Here is a 17,203-nt window from a genome sequence, read left to right as displayed (position 1 = left end):
CTAATTAACTTTGCTTTACTTTGTTCTGCTGCTGTGCTGACCGTCACTTGCTGGGTCGATATTAATGACTACTACTTTCGGATTCTCGATGGTGATGACTGACTTATGTGATCGAATCGTGATCTATATAAATGATTTTTATCTTTTGGGTTGGGCAAAATCTGGCATTCTTGAGTTGTGTCCGTCACTTGCTGGGTCTCGGAGTCTCGATGCTGATGACTAACTTAAATTCTAACAGTAATGAGTTTAGATACTCTTCTTTAAAACAATGAAGTGTTGAAGACACATGTCGTACAATTTCGGTTAGTCAGTGTTTAAGGTGTGCTACAAATCAATGGTGTTACTTGTTAAATTAGGTAAACCACAAATCAATGGTTTGTCTTATCAAAGTCCGGCACTCCTGTCATTGATAAGCGAGGTACATACATATGTTTCAAGGTCTCATATAAAATAATATGTCATTTATTGATAACTAGTGTTTTACCCGGCTTCGCCCGGTATTTGTAATATAAACCGCTTAAAGATGGCCAATCTAAAAGTAAACATTTTATTAAATTTATTCGATTAGTTTTATTTTATTTGAATATTTATTTGCTTTTTTTTTATTTATTGAACGTCACGGAATCTACGACATACATACAAAGTTTCTTTCGAAATTATATATGTATATGTATAAGATTATAATAGAGATATAATAATAAAAGGGGACAATTAAAATGCGCATTTTATAAAACAAATGCGCATTTATCGTAAGCATTTCATAGCATTTGTGTGAATAAAAAATATATTGTACTATTTAAAAATATAAATGTACAATTTAAAAATATTTTCTAATATTTTAAAGAAAAAACAGCATATTAAATTATAAAAAAAGAACGCATTAAAAAAATTATGTGTCTTTATACATATATATGTAATATTTGTACACTTAAAAAAGTAAAATAAGATTAAAACCCTTTAAAAAATAAATGAAAAAAGCTTTGATGATTTAAAAATCACCAAATTCAATGTTTAAATTAGGTCAGCTTTTTTAATATCAAATCCGGCAAATTGATAAGTTACTTTTAATTTTTTTAAAATGAATGAAATGCGCATTAACGCATCTTTTATGCGCATTTCGCATGCATATATTCACTTTCTCGAGGTTGCTATATTTCTCATTTATCAAATTTTTTTACTGCGCTTTTAAATCATTTAACTCTTTAACTGTTAAATGATGTAATAACAAGAGGTATGTCAAAAAAAATTACATGTTACAAAATAAAATATTTTTTTATTTAACAGAAATATATTGATTATATGCCCAATTTTCTTTATTCTAATGCGCAAATGATTCGTTCTAAGGACCAATGTTATTTTTTTTTATTGTATCGCTTAATCGTACCGTAATAAAATTGTTTCAATTGTCTGTTCTAGAGGTATCTCTAATACTACTTTATTTTATATTATATTGTTGAAAACTTTATTTGTCTTATTTCCGTAATACTAGCTCACACGTTCTAAAGCTAAAGCACTTATTTAAAAAATATATACATTATTTTATTGAAAAGAAAATATTATAAAAGAATGATAAAATATTATACACAACGTTGATATTCACATTGTGTCGTACTTATTTGATACTTAGTAGTTATGCATTTGTATGCAATTCTATAGCTTGCATTGATGCAAATGCATTTTATTGAAAAGCAGGATTATTTGCGTACGCTCGGAGGAAAATTACTCGTTATTCATCCTCGTATTACGTTTCAAATATCACAGTTGGAAATGCTTGCATTTTGTACGCAAAATGTGACACTACTGTTGTATTACGTAATAATAATATTTTTGTGCCGTAAAAACTCGTATTGTTGTGACACAATATGAAATAAAACGGACTGAACAGCTTTGTAAATGACATTTTCACTATCACTACGAATATTTACATGTGTATTTGATGTTTTCGTAGTTTTTGCATTGTATTTGTGGTCATACAGTAAAAAATAGTGGCCAAATCACAAATGATACATTAACCCACTCCTCATCCACAACTAAACCCTTTGCTGCTACGAACATTTATAATATTTTTAAAGAAAAAAAAGTACTTCATTGGCCGAGTTATTATGGCATAATATACTGTGCATTTTATTTGAAACAATACATCTCTCTCTTTCTTTCGTTGTAGTAAATGATAGCCAACGAGTGAGATGCAGTAGGGGGTGAAAATTTCTGATTTTTGTATCATAAACATTTGGTGTACATTTTAGTTGCATTTAATTGTACGACAGCTCGTGACCTCTGTAATACAAAAAGATTTTCTATTGTTTTTGTTATTTTTCCATATTCTTTATTATTATAGATACAAAATAGTGGTATTAGAAACAGTTTGCGTTGATATAAAATAAATATATACATATGTACATATATAAAATGTTTCATACCAATGATGCACTCGCTCATAAGTAAGTATTCAAATACGACCATTATGACGTCAACAATGATTGTTGTTAGTAATTCTCGCCGTTTTCATAAACAACGATATATCGTTGTTAAGCAGTCAAAGGGTTAAGTATGAATATTTAGATAAGAAAAGTGAAAAATTACATGTTGTGACGTATTTCCTATAACAGTTTACACATCGAAAAGGTTGAGAGCCCCTGTGAATTACACGATTAATATCGAAAAATATGTTCGAATAAAATAAATATACAGAAGAAGTTAAATGAAATGAAAATTCGACCGCAAATGTGCAGGTTTAATTTAATTCTTTTTTAGGCGAAAGCTCGAGATGAAATCTTTAAGCGATTTCGTCTTGATTTCAGACTTTTCTACAGCGATGATTCTTTCATATCAGCAAGACAAATTCACTTTATAAAGAAAAGTAATTCCTTCTTCTTCAAAAAAAAAAATCATACAATTTTTTTTTCAAACGGAACGCCGACCTTACAAAAAAATTCAATTTAACTTTTTCTTTGTGATAATCTCTCACTCTGTTTTGTGTATGAAAAAAAATGTATATACAAAATTTCGAAAAAAGGGAAAAGCTTTCACCGCGATACATCATATAAGTTTTTCACTCACAAAATTTCCCTATATTTTTATATGTATGTATAAGTATATATACATGATTGGACAGAAAATGTACATACACATATATAGCCGTTTTATGCTCGAGATATTATATTTAATTTATGCAATAGCAATATCTCCAGAGTATATTTTGAGGCACCTGAATTTTTCTCCATTTTCCGACACACACACACACACACACATACATATATATTTGGGTATCTGGTACAGTTACGGTGTGCCTTATCTGTCCAATTCTTGGTTATTCCCTCGAGATAGCATTGGCTAGGCTCCCCCTTGTAAAAAATGAACCTTTACCGAGAGATGGGACCGTACCGATACGGGCTCGTAGCGGATATTTTGACAGGTAAATAGTTATTTGCAGGATAATAATAAGCACTAAATCAATCATTCGATACAATATCCGCGAAATATCGCAAAATACCAACATTCGAATTCAATATCTTGTTTGTATAGTATAATATAAACACAACCGGGAAAAGGCATGGCTACCTGTGTTCAGTTAAGGATACATTTTTTTAATATGAATATACCGAATATTGAAATATGCATCAAGTTTGTTTCGAATGTCTCAAGCTTGAACGAAAAACGATCAACTGTATTATTGGAATAAAATCGTGTTTTAATTGGATAGTGTCCGTTACGGAGTCACTCGTTAGCAACTTATTAAATTAAATACTAATTTATTCTTTAGAATTCTTTATCATATCATAAAATAATCTGAAGAATTGTAAAAATAAATATTTTTGATTTACATTTAAGAATTTTGTGTTATAGCTAGGGATTGGAAAAATAACGGTATTATCGAAATAAAAAAGAAAGATACCGATATACCGAGCACCATTAACGTGTTTCAACATGTTTATTAAAAAATACTCCAAGCTCAAACATTCAAATACAGGATATTCGGGTACAAAACTGTGAAGTAGGTACGTCCCAGATATAAAGGATTATAATATTTCGTAGAAACTAGAGTTTTTTTACTTCAATTCCGATTTATTTTTATCAGATACTCGATCATCGCTCACTGAAGATGCAAACGAAGAGTCAACAAGAAGAATTAGTTGTTTTTGAAAGACAAAACTATATATTTTTTTCCATACACTAATTAGAAAAATAGTCCATGTTGTGTCAGCAGTCTATATGAATAAATCGTACTGAATAATGTACCAAACAATATATTTTATCACATGTTCAATGTAGGTATGTACGTAATTAAAAAAAATCAGCATTTTATAGCAAACATTTTCTTATTTTAATTAAAATTGAAAAGGTTTGCAAGCTTGAGACACATTTTAAAGGTAGCGTGATACCAAAAATGTTGCCAAACATTGTATTTAGCGATATGTATTGGAAAACAGTAAAAGTCACAATAATTTTTACAGACAAAGATATATGTAAAATATATACGTATCGGATGTTTTTGTAGTTTTTAGACATGGAAATATCGTTTTCCACTAATAAAATGTACTATCGGTATTTCATTTTTAAATTCCGGTATTACCAAAGGCTGATTTTCTGTGAAATATCGATACTACCGGTATCTTCGTATAGCAATCCCTAGTTATAGCCATTGGAGTTACACGACTATTGTCGAATTCAGTGCTTTTTGTTCCACGAATGTTGTACACGTGCATTGGGCGATATTCATGAAAAATAAGATCGTTTCGCGACTTTTCCCAATGTAAATGATAAGCAATAAACGGCGAAAAAAAAAGGAAAGAAATAAAGTCTCGAGAGACCGACGCGTGACATTTAAGTATTTTTACAATACGGCAAAACTCGTACAATACGTGGCAAAAAGTAAGCAAGTGTATAAAAGCCAGAAACACTTGATAAAACGAGCTCGTATCGCTGGAAAACAATATTTTATCGTTTCTAATATTTTTCAAACTGAAAAACAAACATGAAAAATCCTTGTTTCGACTTCGCGATTGCCATTTATTTCACGATATATTAATCTGTCAAGCGCACAAAACGGTCGATCAATAAATCATACGCGATAAACTTTGTTTTCCGAAACTTTTTTCATATTACCGATTACTATGTGCTTTTATCTCAATTATTATTTAACTCACATCATTACGGAGTCACATTCAAAATGGCAAATGGCTCCTGAAAACACCCCTTCAAATACGGAACATTTAAAGCCCGGATCCATTTATCTGCTAATTGACTGAATGAAATTTATGAACCAAGATATCCTTCATTGAATAATTGATCAAGTTGTCAAGAGAAATGTTGGAGCACATACGTTTTGGCCGAGTACAACAAACGGGGCAATTTTTATTAATATTTTATTTGACCGGACTAAACCTACATGGCTATTGATTTTTGGAAAGGCCCGCAATATAATAAAAAAATACAGTAAAATCCCGCTTGCGTTGTACCGAGCGAATATTAAAGTATTCCCAGGCGCATAATAAGACCTTCGAATAATTTCGTTTTAGTCGTTTTATTAAATAAAAATTAATTTATACGTCATTAGTAGAGACCCGAATTTTTATCATCCATTTTTTTAGATTTCAGCATTTTAACGTTAAGAATTTTATAGCGAATTTCATGTTTAGTTTTAGCACATATTTTCAAAATATACCTATAAGTTAGCATATAATGCTTTGAACAGAGTTCAAATCCCACTGGTTTCTGCTGAGCAGACCTTGGGTTTGTGACTACAGGTCGATCGTTTGCCAATTTATCTGATTTTCATCGAAATGGTTCCAACAAATTGGCAACCTTACCCATTTTTTTCAAAAAAACTAGAGCTTTCAACAATTTCAAATTTCAATGAATTGTATAAAATGCCGCAAATTTTCAAATTTGATAATAAATGTCTCTATGGATGTTAATTGGTGTGTATTTACTGAATTGTTTAAAATGCTGGAAATTTTCAAAATTGACCATAGATGTCTCTGTGGGTATTAATTGATATTTATTTATGTAGGTACTTTTTATGTTATAATACTAATAATATTTGTATCAAATGCACGATGTTTCTGGCCAGGAAGTCACATTGGGGTTATCTGTTAGGCCTTCTTGGTATACATTAAATATAAAATAAATTAATAATATAGGAGTTGGACTAAAAATTGGCCGAATGCTTAAAAAAATAAATAAGTATCATTGAAGATTGAATGTGACTTTTGAGAAAACGTTCTTTATCAACAATTTAAATAATTACATTCCAAATCTCTTCTTCTACTTCCAACAATTATAGAAAGGAGTTGTTTGATTTTTCGAAAGCTTCATCGAAATTACTTTTATATCAATTTAATTACATAATAAAAGGGAAAAGGCATTAGAAAGTCATTGATAGACTTTTAATTATAGTTATTGAATTTATATTTATATTTTTTAGAAAGTCTGACTCCTTTTACAGTTTTATCGATTTTTTAACAACGAATAAAAAATACGTCGAGAAAATTTGAAAGTTGATATACATACATACATACAGCTTCAATATGGAATAAAACTTGTTTTAGGGTTTTTGATTTTGTCTAATCTATTATAATTCTGGCGATTGGACCTCAAAGTATAGAAATTTAAAAAGGTTTAAAAATTTGTAATGTAAAGCCTGTTTAGATAGTTCATCTTTTTTAATGCATACATATTACATATTTGCATGTATTATGGACCTGCCAAGTCTAAGCTATCATTATTCGGTTATCAATTTTCACCATGGTCTTCACAGCATCAATAGAATTCTGTTTTCGAATAATGACCATTCTCCGGAAACTTTTTGAACGGAATTTAAATTATATCAATTCGAGTCGAACAAAAGCCGGTTGTCATTTTCTATTCAGTTGTTATGACAATTTTATACAATCATCGCAATTAAATATAATTACAATTCCAGTCTAGTTTATACAATGGGGTGATTTAGCGTAGAACAAAACGGTGCAGACATTATTTATTTAATAGCGGGCTTTGTATCGATTTGAATTTTAGCGCGTGTTTAAAATTTTAAAAGGGAGCGATACTTTGGTGATAAGATAAATATTTAAATATGATAAAGTTCACTAGTACGTAGTTTTAAAACTGTGTTTCACCCAACTCTGAAATTCGACGAAAAGTCCGCTTGGAGACTAGATAAATATTAAATTTGAAATTTTACGTTGCTGTAAAACAAGTCATATTTAAAATGAATATATCTATGTATGTATGTGTGTGTCTAGTATATAATTTTGGAAAATTCTTTGTATTTATGTAAGTTTTGGTTTGTAGAATCCGTGATGTTATCGAAAAAATCTAATTTTCAATGACGAAGATATCGATATCGATTTCGATTTCGACTCCTTTTTCAGTTCTGGTTACCAATTCCTTATTCAGTTCCGGATCAGGATTCCGTTTTAAGTTTCAGATCCGGATTCATTTTTCAATTCCGGATAAGGATTCCCGTTTCAGTTCCAGACTACTTTTTCAAATTCGGTTCCCGATTCCTGTTTCAGTTCTGGATCCGGATTCCTCTTTCAGTTCCAATTAAGATTTCAGTTCTGATTCCCGTAAATATAAAAAAAACCATTCATTTCTGATTGGCTGTCGTTAAAAATAATTTATTTCGATCAAATAAATTGAATAAAAAAACAAATTTTTGTTTATGTTTAAGCGGTTTATTTAACAAATATCGAGCGAAGCCGGGTAAAACCACTAGTATATAATATATAACAAAGATAAGCTTTAACTTACTTGTTTGGTATTTAAAAAAATAAGTTAATGCATATTTCATGTCAATTTAAAAAAATATTTTATTGATATCTGTATCTTGCGCCTTATTTTAAACACCAGTCGATTAATTCTACGAGGCATAATTTTTGAATCAGGAGAAAAAAGATACGTTCTTAGATGAAGTCAAGACCGTATAATATTAAAAACAAACCTTCAAAAAGCAAAGCCTTAAAAACTATAATACACCAGAGGCTAACGTTGAAACTGTGGCGTCATCGGAAACATTTTATTTTTCGTAAACATTTTCGAATCCGATACTATTTTACACCACTAGTATATAATATATAACAAAGATAAGCTCTAACTTTCTTGTTTGGTTAAAAAATAAGTTCATGCATATTTCAAGTCAATTTAATAACATATTTCATTGATATCTGTATGATACGCCTAATTTTAAAAACCAGTAAGTCGATTCATACTACGAGGCATAATTTTTCAATCAGATGAAAAAATTATTATTAAAATTATTAAAAAATAATACACAAGAGGCTAACGTCAAAACTATGACGTCACTGGAAAAATTTTAATTTTCGTAAACTTTTTCAAATCCGTTACTATTGTATACCACTCGTATATAATATATAACAAAGATAAGCTTTAACTTACTTGTATGGTTAAAAAATAAGTTCATGCATATTTCAAGTCAATTTAAAAATATATTTCATTGATATCTGTATGATACGCCTAATTTCAAATACCAGTAAGTCGATTAATTCTACGAGGCATAATTTATGAATCGGATGAAAAAAGATACGTTGTTAGTTATATTATAAGCAAACCTTCAAAAAGCAAAGCCATACAAACTATAATACACCAGAGGCTAACGTCGAAACTGTGACGTCATCGGAAACATTTTATTTTCAAATCCGATACTATTTTATACCCTGTAAAAAAACACACTTGTTGAGGCACATTTTCCCAATTTTTTCTAAAGACCCGTTCGAAATTTTCCACGACACATTTTCACATCGGGATCGGTCGCTCAAGAGAAAAATCCGCAATTTGGCTTTCAGACCGTTAAAAAGTGCACACACACACACACATACTGGCGCGTGCGACTAATCTTAACGTCAGCTATTCGTGGATTTTCCTTCGGATGGAAATATTACAAATCCCCTCACGCCCTGAACAGTTTCTTTCAATTACTCCATTCCGTCCGCCCTTAACTTGTTATTTTACTTTGCCAGACCTATCCGAAGGCTTATCCTCGAATCCCCTTTTCGCGTTTGTTTTGTATGCGCGCGCGTGTGTGTGTGTTTTCCGATCCGATACATTTTCCACGGTGTCAGCGTTTAGGGCTTCCGTGGGGCCATTTAGGGCTCGGCTTTAGCCCTCCAAAGCCAAGTCTGGTCGTCGGGATCGATAGTCGCTATTCAAATGTGTACTACACTGGCGAAAGGTCCCCACATCCACTAATTGAAACTTGCTCGTATACCTAATTCGCAATTAATTCGATTATAATAGTTTTTACGACCGTACCCTACTAGAGGATTATCGCCATCACTGTTACCGATTACGTGGCCAAAATCGCTAGTTATGATTTCCAATCTGACTTTATTTTAAATTTTTAATAATGTGATCGTTTAGGAATTCCTATGATGTTTTCCGATTGTTTGCTCAATAAAAGCAATCATTTGTTTTATTTTAACCCTCCCTCACCGAAGTGGGGGATGCAAGTGACCCAATTTTTACGTTTTACAAAAAACGTAAAAATTGGGTCACTTGCATCCCCCACTTCAATTGGGTCACTTGATTCCCGTTTCAGTTCCAGAGCCGGACTACTTTTTCAGATTCGGTTCCCGATTCCTGTTTCAGTTCTGGATCCGGATTCCTCTTTCAGTTCCAATTAAAATTTCAGTTCTGATTCCCGTAAATATAAAAAAAACCATTCATTTCTGATTAAATTGAATAAAAAAACAAATTTTTGTTTACTATTAGATTAGCCATGTTTAAGCGGTTTATATAACAAATATCGAGCGAAGCCGGGTAAAACCACTAGTATATAATATATAACAAAGATAAGCTTTAACTTACTTGTTTGGCATTTAAAAAAATAAGCTAATGCATATTTAATGTCAATTTAAAAACATGTTTTATTGATATCTGTATTTTGCGCCTTATTTTAAACACATTTTTTGTAATAACTATGTGGTTTTCAAAGCTATATTTCTTATACTCCTAGAATGAACTACAAGAAATTTGTTTTAATAGATTTTGAATGATTTAGAAAAGGGATACATCGTAAAAATATACATTTCTACGTCTAAAGTATGATTTAAAGGCGGTAGCGATAAGTCATGTTTTTGACTTTTTTGACTATTATTGATAATAATAATGGCAAAAAATTATATGCGTCCTTTATAAAATAAATGCGTATTTATCGTAAGCATTTAATAAAATTTGTTAGGATTTAAAAATATATTATATCATTTACAAATATAAATTTACACTTAAAAAATATGTTCTAATATATTGAAGAGAAAACAGCAATATAAAAATTAAAATATAAAACAAAAGAACACATAAAATAATTATATTTCTTTAACCCTCTCTCACCGAAGTGGGGTATGCAAGTGCCCCGATTTTTACGTTTTTCGTAATAACTATGTGGTTTTCAAAGCTATACATCATATATTTCTTGTATTCTTACAAGAAATTTATTTTAATATTTAATAGATTTTGTATGATTTAGAAAAGGGGTACATCGTAAAAAAAATACATTCATACATTTCTACGTTCCAAAGTATGATTTAAAGGCGGTAGCGATAAGTCGTATTTTTGACTGTTCGCTTGCATATTCTTGTTGATCGATGAATCAATGCGAGAGAAAGAGACAGCTATATTTTCGTAAGATATTGTTTTCGTGCGTGTGGCTATTGAGTCATGCAGTCGCCTATTGGTTTTACCTATGTGCGTTTGCGTGTCGATGCTTGTCGTTATTTTTTAATACAAAAATAGTCAAAAACATATTATAGGACTAAAACTTTTTATGTCGATGTATAAAATGACTAATAAGATATACATATATTGATCCCATTTGTATTGAGAAATGCTATATTTTGATTAAAAAATACTGGGGTCTTACTTGACCCCGGTTTGGAATACTCGTTCGATCTCGACGCTCCGTCCTTCAAAGATTAATAATACAATTTTACCATCGTTGTCATAATCGTTAGACTGGTATTATGTAAAGAGCTATAGGTTTTATTATGATTTTAAGACTAGAGTTAGATGTGAAAAGCTACCTATTATGAGTCAACTTTTCAAGAAAAAGATTATGAATATATGTATGTACATACATGTGTACTCTATACAAACACGTAAATTTCTTTTGACGTAAAATGTCATGTTTTACAACAAAATAGGTGATTTTGGCCTCCTCATATTTCATAAAATTATTTACTTTTTACGGATTTTTTTGTGTTCATATTAAAATTATATACTCAAGGAAACTCTTAAATATTTTTATTTTCAAAATAATTATGGGAACATGAAAAAAATGTCAGTTTTCTGAAAATAGCCCTTTCTAGCAAAACGGCGACTTTAAATTCTTGTCAATCAGTCAAAACTTATCATAATTAACATAGATGCATATTTAAGTATTTATTATTTTTTAAATAGTTAGAAATTCTAAGCTTTCCTCGAAAAATACATCTAATTAAAAAAAAAAAAAATTCCGAAATAAATCGGTTGGTTGGAGACACAAGAAAGTATTTAAAATCAATGAACTTTTTATATATGTAATTATCCTTTGATACGATGAAAGTTTTCCTCTAGGTCCATTAATGAAAATTCAAAATTCGCGTTTTTCAAGATTTTACAAGATTGACTTGTTTAATAATAGAGGATTTAGGGTTGGTGACCTTAAATAAAATGATCTTTGCTAATTTCCGTAAATATAAAAATTAATCTTTAAATAAATATTCTACATACATATTTTAATCTAAGAAATAAAATAAATTATTAAGCTACAAACATTCTCTTAAAAGCTTTTTGTGATAATTGATATCTACTTATATTTAAAATTAAATAATTATTTAATTTAATTTAAAATATATATATATATTAAACATAAATCGTACATACTTCTTTTAACGCTCCATTTTCTAGCTTAGGTTTTTGCAACTCCCATATATTTCCGCTTTCAATACGTACTCCGAGTTATAAATCAGCCAGTATAATACACATAATATAATCATCCTATATAATGAATATATGCTGGCATTATATAAGAGTTTAATAGACCCGACGTATCGACTTGACTTGATAAAATGGCAATATATCGCGAGGTGAATGTGGCGAAAGCCCGCATTTATTACCCTCCTGCTAGATTTATTCCGAATCGAGAATTCATTTAAAAAGGCACCCAAAGACATATTTTCCATCGGGCTTTGTACGTATATTATACGTGCCTACATTTTCCGGGGTTCAAATTTAAATCGCTCAAATTGAAGTTTAACGCTTTGTGTGCTCATAATGAGGTTTTTGGTTTATTGAAATCGCCTTCTCCGAGTAGAGCGGAAATCTTTTTTTTTAATTACATCGTGCGTTGAATTTTGTACTGGAGATTGACGGAGTAATGTATAAGGTCTGTTATTTAAATACGAACAAAATTTTCTCCCGTCATATAATATTATATTTAAAAAAATGAGTGTACTCTTCAATATTACCAGAAAATTTAAAGTTTTGTGGCATTAATAATATATTATAATAAGCCATAAAAACAAATTGATCTAGTTTGAAATCAATTTTGTTATAAAATATCTTCTAGACAAATTAAATAAGCTTATTGTATAAAACTAAATGTATGTAAGCTTATTGTAAATCATATTAACAATTAGATACAACATAACTTCTTATTGAATACTTATCTCGCAGATAAAACTCCGTGAAGAGATATACAGTGAAATGTCAGATTTGACATATTTGGCCAAAAATCAATATATATCGTGTATTACATTACATGAAGTTAGACGCCAAATTTTGAAATTTATATATACATATGAGAGTTAAAACTATAAATATTTAAATATTAGAGATAACGAGAACCTATAGAGCAAATTTTATAAAATATAGAGTGAATTATAGGCGTTTAAACAATTAAAATGTTATATGACCATATCAAGGCGAACAGGTTGGAAGACACGGGACGAACGCTTATTAAACGTCAGGAAGGCTTATGGGCCCCGGTTTTAAAACGCGTTGTAAACGATATTTCATCTCCAACGTAATGACATACGATACATTAACGTGTATTGATGACCAAAATGAGCAATATGGCAAAGTATGAAAACGATCGGATAAGAGATAAAAATGACCTCTAACACGAAAGCCATGTGAAACGTAAAGGAGGTATGTAAAAATACTTTGAATTGTTGTAAATATTACTTTTATTGTGTTAAAAAATATCGTTTAAGTTTGAATATTTATTATTATCATGCTCTTCATTGGAAAATAAATAAAAAAGTATTTTAACATATAAATTTAAAGTTGATAATTAGCGACGCCACGTAGCTTCATTTGAAACAAAAAGATTAAGCGTTTTAAAAGTCTCAACACGAACTTTATCACTCTCTTGGGAATAAGATTAGACCTAATTAAGAACCTTTGTTTGAGAGCATTAAATTCGATGATTACTCTTTGTAAAATATTATTAATTGATTAACTTTTGTAACGTTGTTAAAGTGGACATTTTTACATGTACATATGTATTATGAAAAATTTAATATCTTTCACAATAAATATAATATATTGGGCTTAAAGTGAGGTTTACCTATATTTTACCAAATTTATTTTTAGAAAAAAATAATACGTACGAACAGAAACGAGGGATGTGGTTGTTTGCTTGAATTTTTCGAACCGGTTCACTCGTACGGATCGGATATGATTTTTTTCATCATTTAAATATCTACAATGGAAATGATTTCGTCTCCGTGTGTGATATCATCGAGTTGGGATGTGTATGTTTACTTTACCATAAGCAAACAAACGAAAACGAATGAGCTGAGCATGCTCGAAATGCGAGATAGAAATTGAATTCACAATTTTTCCGGCAATTCGACCAATTTTTTTATCGAAATTTCCCATTTGCTATTTCATCAGACGTTTCACGGCTGAAAGGATACGAGAAAGATGTTATATTGAAGTTTATAGATCTTATTACATGCTTAATAGTACAGATATGTACACCACCGATTGTATTTATGCACTTTTTAAATCACATGTATGTATGTATGTATCTGCCTACTACTTTTATTAGAATGTTTCGACCGTTAACATTCAATTGAATAGAGTGCTAGTTTAAAACGTTACATTCATATTGTTGCCCATAATAAAATCTTTATTGCCCCATATAGATATATACACAGATCGTCCAAATTTCAAATCGTTAAAACTGGACGTGGTGAAATATTTTATAAACGGTTCGTTGCATCCTTTCACGCACGCAAATAACAATAAAACCAAATATTTATTGTACAGTCGGAATATCCGCAATGAATAATGACACACATATCAACAGATATGTGTGTGATTTGATCTTATGTACTTGTCAATTATTAATTTATGCATACATAATAAAATTGCCATCGTTATAATGCAGTAGCTATTATATAATGTCACCGCGGTGTAATAATAATGCATGTTTTGATCCTTAGGCTTCTATGAATATCATAAGCAAACGATTCGATTGAACAAATATGAAACTTTCCACATAAAGGTAAACTTTAAACCTCGGCCAGCTAACTTTTAATGAAAATCCAATTTTGAACATGTATGCAAAGTACTCAGTATTCGATCCATTTGCGGCTATTCAGGTATGCTGTATTCACATTACCCTACCCATTATACATCCACATGTACTCAGTTTAATAGTATGAAAGCTTTAAGACTGAAAACGTATATTGTATTTATAGATAAACTCAAAGGGGAAGCGTCGGAACAAATAGTTTCATAACATCACATGTACATATATCCATAATAGGGTACATCGAAAACAACGAATTTTGGAATTTGAAAACAACTCGAGTTGGAAAAGATGATCTGTATTATGGGGAATCCGTAAATATAGTATAAAAATTCTAAAAAAATATTTGCACTGCCGGACCATTCAAGTTTGTGACGGTTTTATTAGTTTATTTTTTTTTAATTCACCACATCATATAAATGGAATAATTTTACATTAAAAAATTCATATGGCATGTTTCGTTACTTGACTAAGGTACGAAAAAAAAAATTTTTCGCGCGTACTTACCGGAATTGATTTATTTATACCGGTATTTGCAGAGCAAAAAGAACGTCGAGGGTCGACTAATCAATTAAAACTAGTTGATACAACGTTTTCTTCTAAATTTAAAACAACTCGTACAAACAATTAGTACAGCACTTCAATATTTTTCAGTATTGACGAAAGTTAGACTTAGAATGAAAAAATGTCATAAATCAAATGAAAAAAGTAATGAAGCTCAAAAAGTACAAAATTTTGACCAAAAGCCGGTAGTACCGGTTTCCTTATTAAGTTGAAGTGAAAAATAAAATTTTTGGACATCGTGAAAAGGACATTGTGAAAAGCCTGCGTATAATCAAGGAAACACTAAATAAAACATTTAAACAATGTAATTTACGATTTATCTCGGAAAAATTTAAACTATTCGTTTCGTTTTTTGATAAAAGCTTCCATTTTTTATTAGATTTTTATTATTTAAACTATTAGAAAAATGCGGCTAACAATCATCCATTGCAGTTTAAACAAGTCAACAATGCGTCAGTTTTGATCGATTAACAAGAATTCAAAGTCATCGTTTAATGCAGTCTCCATATTGCTTGCAACGAATATTTTCGCAATATTAACGCGACGGATACGGAGATTTTCAGAAAATTGATTACCATATTTTAACGATCCCGTTGCTATTTTGATAAAAATGTTGTTGTTAGAATTTTCAAAAACATACAAATATAATGTAATATATGTAAGTACGCCAATAGGTCACATTTTGATTTTTGTATAGCGAAACACGTGTTATAATATTCTACGCCATTCATTGTAGGGAATTCAAAATTTGTGTTTTTCCTTTGGTCTAAAACAAATATATAATAACTAATACATACATAAATATACGAATGTATACTGGATCGAATTCTGTTTCTCTACATATATATATATATATATATATATATATATATATATATATATATATATATATATATATATATATAAACCCGACCTCTCGAACGTAAGAGCTTTTTATAATGTGATCGTCGACGTTGGACTATCCTGTACAAGGACCAAGCAAACAGACAAATAGAAATTGAATTTTCTCTACGAACATATATATGTATATATATATTATACGTACATATATGGATGCATGCTTACCTATAGTAGTGAGAACGGTGAGAGAGTAGAAGAAAGCCTTAGCCAACGTCCATTCGTTTTCGTCTGGCGAAAACGAGTATTCTCCAAAAGAATTGGCCAACCCTCCAAGCGCCATCTCTTGATACACAGCACCGTACTGAGCTGCCATCTCTTGTGCCACTCTCTGGACCAGCTCCTCTTGAAACTTGGATATCTCCTGTCCTGCCAGTCTGGTCCAATTCTCCCGGTAGAGAATGTTCAACGACACTGTAATCTCCCATATGTTCTCAACGGTCCTCGCCCTCGCTTCGGCATTCACATCGTTCAGGAAAGAATAGTTCTGGTACTTGTCTTTGACTTTGTCTTCGTAGTCGTTGGTGGTGGTGTTGCTTTTATCGCCACTTTTGACATCGGACAACTGTTTGTCGGGTAGCATTCTGGGTCTGAGGGCTTGTCCGTGTCCGCCACCTTCTATTGCCAGGAATATGAACGATCCAAGGAAGGTGTAGCCCAGAAGTAGAGAGAATATACCCAGGTTGGTGAAGAAGCTTACTATGTACTGTCTTCTGCGTAGTTTGGTGGTTTTGAAGCAGAAACAACAGGTGATTCGTTGGCGAGCTTCCTGTTGCAGTCCTCCAGAGACGGAAGTGACGTCACCATTCATAATGCCTTTCGCTATGTACGGTTCGTAGTGAAAGTTCTCCAAGTTTTGCTTGTCGTAAGACGTCTCGTCCATTTTAGCGATGCCATTTATATTAATTGTTATGAATTCAACATCGCTTCACTGACGAAAAAACTTTTTTTGATTCTTCCCCTTTGCGCGAAATAAATTAACGATTCGAGCTCGCCCCGGAATCCACTGCGCGAGATACAATTGGATTTTATTAGTCAATCAGATTTTTTTTTTTATTTTATTTTATTTCTCACTGGAAAACGTTCGAGGCGGAAAATTCCCCTTCCTCATTTTTCGTTTTTATAGACGGCGCTCGTCTTCTCCTCGGGGCGATTTCATTTTCACAGCCTTTTCATTCGTATTAAAATGACGAGACAACTTTT

General features: G+C 30.9%; 1 protein-coding gene across 1 annotated transcript in view; it reads right to left on the bottom strand.

Moving 5' to 3' along the window:
- LOC143911056 (uncharacterized) overlaps positions 1-16,883 on the bottom strand; it is a 45,139-nt gene extending 28,256 nt beyond the window's left edge. Inside the window, exon 1 of the mRNA XM_077429781.1 lies at positions 16,169-16,883. Coding sequence (XP_077285907.1) covers positions 16,169-16,883 — 715 coding nt within the window. The remainder of the gene's footprint in view (positions 1-16,168) is intronic.
- Positions 16,884-17,203: the final 320 nt, after the last annotated feature.

The sequence above is a fragment of the Arctopsyche grandis genome, chromosome 1, assembly GCF_051622035.1.
Source record: "Arctopsyche grandis isolate Sample6627 chromosome 1, ASM5162203v2, whole genome shotgun sequence".
NCBI lineage: Eukaryota > Metazoa > Arthropoda > Insecta > Trichoptera > Hydropsychidae > Arctopsyche > Arctopsyche grandis.
This window is presented reverse-complemented; position numbering and strand designations above follow the sequence as displayed.